Source organism: Pinus tabuliformis, chromosome 1_2 (genome assembly GCF_031772625.1).
Source record: "Pinus tabuliformis cultivar Carrire ecotype Pingquan chromosome 1_2, CPIR1, whole genome shotgun sequence".
Taxonomy (NCBI): Eukaryota; Viridiplantae; Streptophyta; class Pinopsida; order Pinales; family Pinaceae; genus Pinus; species Pinus tabuliformis.
Genome location: NC_142298.1, coordinates 1,164,825,808 through 1,164,829,266, shown reverse-complemented (window position 1 = coordinate 1,164,829,266; position 3,459 = coordinate 1,164,825,808). Strand labels below are relative to the sequence as shown.

Genomic DNA, 3,459 nt, shown 5'->3' with positions numbered 1-3,459 from the left:
ATTCAATCCATACCTTTTATATATTTTAAATACACATTGAATATATATTTTGTTAATATAAATATTTTCCAGTGTCTGTTCAGTAATAATAATAAAAATAATAAAGAGTGGTGAATGATTTTCCCATTTTCCCAACCCACAGAATATTTTGACAATCCCAGCTGTCCAACCTCTGACTTTGGAAAGAACATGTTAAACATACTTGAATCATCATCGGCAATGCCTTTTGGAACATCCTGCATACACTATCCGTCTTACAAGTAACCGACAACAACTAGATACACTCTTAATTTCTAAGGAATAAAAAGTTGTTTGTCCAGAGGAACAAGCTTCCTCTGTCGGTCCTAAATTTCTAAAAAGAAAAAGTTCAACGCGAAGAGAATAACTTGTTCCTCCAAATCACCTTTTGTCTTTTCTGCAACAGAAAACCAATATAAACTCGAGCATTTCACAGAACAATGTATTTTTCATGTGACAAAATCCCGGTATTTCCTATATTATATATTGCTATCAGCATCCATTGTGTGTATCTATTGAAATTGCTCATTAACTTTCAAAGGTTTTAAGATTTTAATCTTGTTACAGCTTTACCCAATTGGAAATAAACAGTGTTTCGATGGGTTTTATGAGAGGCGTTAGAATGGTGTTTCCTCAAATCATATCGAGACTCTGGTCATACTTTATATTTCTGTGCAGCAGAAGGGCAAGGTTGACAGGCCAGTCCCCTGATGGCAGAGAAGCAGTCCTGCTAAACTATGTTCTAAAAAATGCAGAGAAGGGAAATGCAGAGTCTGTGCTGAGTGCCATTGAGAGTTATGCTCAGCATACATGGCTGATGAATATAGGCAAGGAGAAGAGCTCTGTGCTGGATGATGCAGTGCAGATAATTGATCCCAGAGTGGCGTTAGAGCTTGGAACTTACTGTGGGTATTCTGCCATTAGAATTGCTTCCAAGATGACAAAACCAGACAGCAAGCTGGTTTCTATAGAAATCAATCCACAGAACTGTAGTATAGCCAGAGCAATTATTGATCATGCAGGTGAGACTCAAATTTTTGTTATTATTTTTGTTTCTAGAGATGGTTATGATTATTTCGAAGACCTTTCAGGCCACGGTGAAAAAGTGGTTTCCTGAAGTTCTGTTTGAGGTAAGCTTCACCAGCTCAAAACTATAATATAGTGTAATGTGCCAAGTTCTGAGAATGTCTATGGATTGTAATAAGAACTCACATACTTTTTTATGTCAAAGGCTTAGACACTGGTCTAGAAATTATGTATGGAATCGTATGAATTACATGTAGATAACAAGAAATCCCAAATTCCAAAGGTATAAAGTTTTCAGATATCTGTGAGTATAATTAGTGTAAGTATAATTATTGCTAATCGCAGTGCTTTACAATCCTTATAGTAATCAGTCTGTTTAGTTTCTGTACTCACTCAGTTTGTTTTTGGTTCCAATGTGTGTGTGCCTAAAGGACTTTGATGATTTTGATCAATGACTATAGGACATTGATGATTTTGATCAATGACTATACAATAGATTTATCACTGAAAGCATAATTAGAGATGAGTAAATTTAGTCCATAGATATGTTAGCTTGTTTAGGGATCATGTTAATATAAAAGTCAAATAGCTAAATTGTTGAAACTTTATCTCTAACAGTGAATTAAGGGTGTGTTTTACTGTATAACAATGGATTTAGCATAATTGAGATTCATGCTTATCCTTATATCTCTAGCCTGTTTATGGTTTATTCTTTATTGCATTCATATTTTTAAATTGTAGCAATTAGTGTATATATATACAGTATACTAGTCTTGTGGGCTTTTATGTTCGATTGTTCAAGCATTTTAAGCAACAAAGTACTGATTCTAAATCGTATAAAGATGATATTTCAAAAGGCAATGCAGCATTTCTTTATAGTTTAAAGAAAAGTCTTTCTATGCGACTGTAATTGCAGAAAATGCACAGAACTTAGTTTTAGTAACTAAAAAACAAGTTTTGTTAACAACAATTATAAATTGAACATAGCACATTACATGCATAATTTAGTTAAGGTAATTAGACAGATAACAGAGTTCTGTGTTAAATTGGAAAAAACCCATTCAAAACATATCTTAATTAAATAATGCTAAAGGTGGTCATTTTATGCTGGCTAATAAGATGACAGAGATCCAATTTTAGCTAACATGGAACAAAAAAATGTATTATTTCTATGTTTTCAAAGTAATAAACTTTAAGGTTTCAATGTTAACTCCATTTTTACCATGGCATGGAAGGTTTACACCTGCTAATTAGAACTTTACCACAATCTATCCATAACACCCTTTAAAAACCATATAACACCTTAAGTTTTAGACTTTAGTCAAACTTATACGACTTCAAACTCAACACAAAGTCTTTAATATAATGTTATGTGAAATCAAAATAAATCAATCCGAAACCTTATTTATACCATGTTTCCGAATAGATAGCAGTATAGAAATGACTATATATTGCAGTGGATGCTGAACTTACCTTTGATTTTAATTTGTTGTCAGGGCTATCATTGAAGGTGAAGGTGATGGAAGGAAAAGTCGCTGGCAAATTGGAGGAATTGGATGAATTTTTAGAGGAAGAGAGACTTCCACACTTTGAATTAATATTCATGGATCACTCCAAGCAGTGTTATTTGTCAGACTTTCTGCTGCTGAAGGAGAGAGGTATGCTGGGAAAAGGGACTGCAATTGTGGCTAACAGTAGTACTGTGGGATTTCCAGGAGCTTCTGATTTCTTTACTTATCTGAGAAACCACTCAGAGGAATTGGAGACAGAAGAGTATAAGTGTAGTGTGGATCCACTGTCACTGCCATCCACTGTCACCGTCTCCATTTACAAGGCTGATCTTCCTGTATTCATTCACTAGAGCATAGTTGCGTGTGTGTTTTGCTTTTAATTCTTAACTATAAGAAGAGATGCATAAACAGTTTTAGAAGACACAATAGAGAGTAGCTTATTGTGGGTGGGTGCATCTCCATGTGTGTCCACAGTTTGGAATTCCAATTTTTTGTTATGTACCGGTGTAGCAAACTTCTTGAGAACAATAATCTTCTTCAACTTTGTGGCATCCAAACGAGCGAATCACTGGATGAACTCAATTGTGTATTCATCAACATATTCGGATCATGGTACTGGGGCAGTTGCAGTGCCTTCTTATATTAATATTTTTCATACTGCTATGAATAAAACTATTTGTCCAGCGCCTACATGAGCTGTGTCCAGTAGTGATGAGCATGTAGGATTCACTCCATGTTCTGTTACTTTCAAAGGTTATTTAACAATCCAATCCAAAAAGCTTAAAAACAAAACGTTATAACTAAATGAAAACTTAAATCAAGATCAACTTCCCCCGTCTGTACTCATTATGTATAAATGACATGGATATTTTGAATGTGAGGGTTGTGTCATTATGGGATATAG

General features: G+C 34.4%; 1 protein-coding gene across 1 annotated transcript; it reads left to right on the top strand.

Moving 5' to 3' along the window:
* The first annotated feature begins 459 nt into the window (after positions 1-459).
* Positions 460-3,245, top strand: LOC149210363 (uncharacterized). Its single transcript, XM_089394417.1, has 2 exons — positions 460-1,040; positions 2,541-3,245. The coding sequence occupies exons 1-2, from the start codon at positions 617-619 to the stop codon at positions 2,903-2,905; spliced, it is 789 nt and encodes a 262-aa protein (XP_089250543.1). The 5' UTR covers positions 460-616; the 3' UTR covers positions 2,906-3,245.
* The last annotated feature ends 214 nt before the right edge of the window (positions 3,246-3,459 follow it).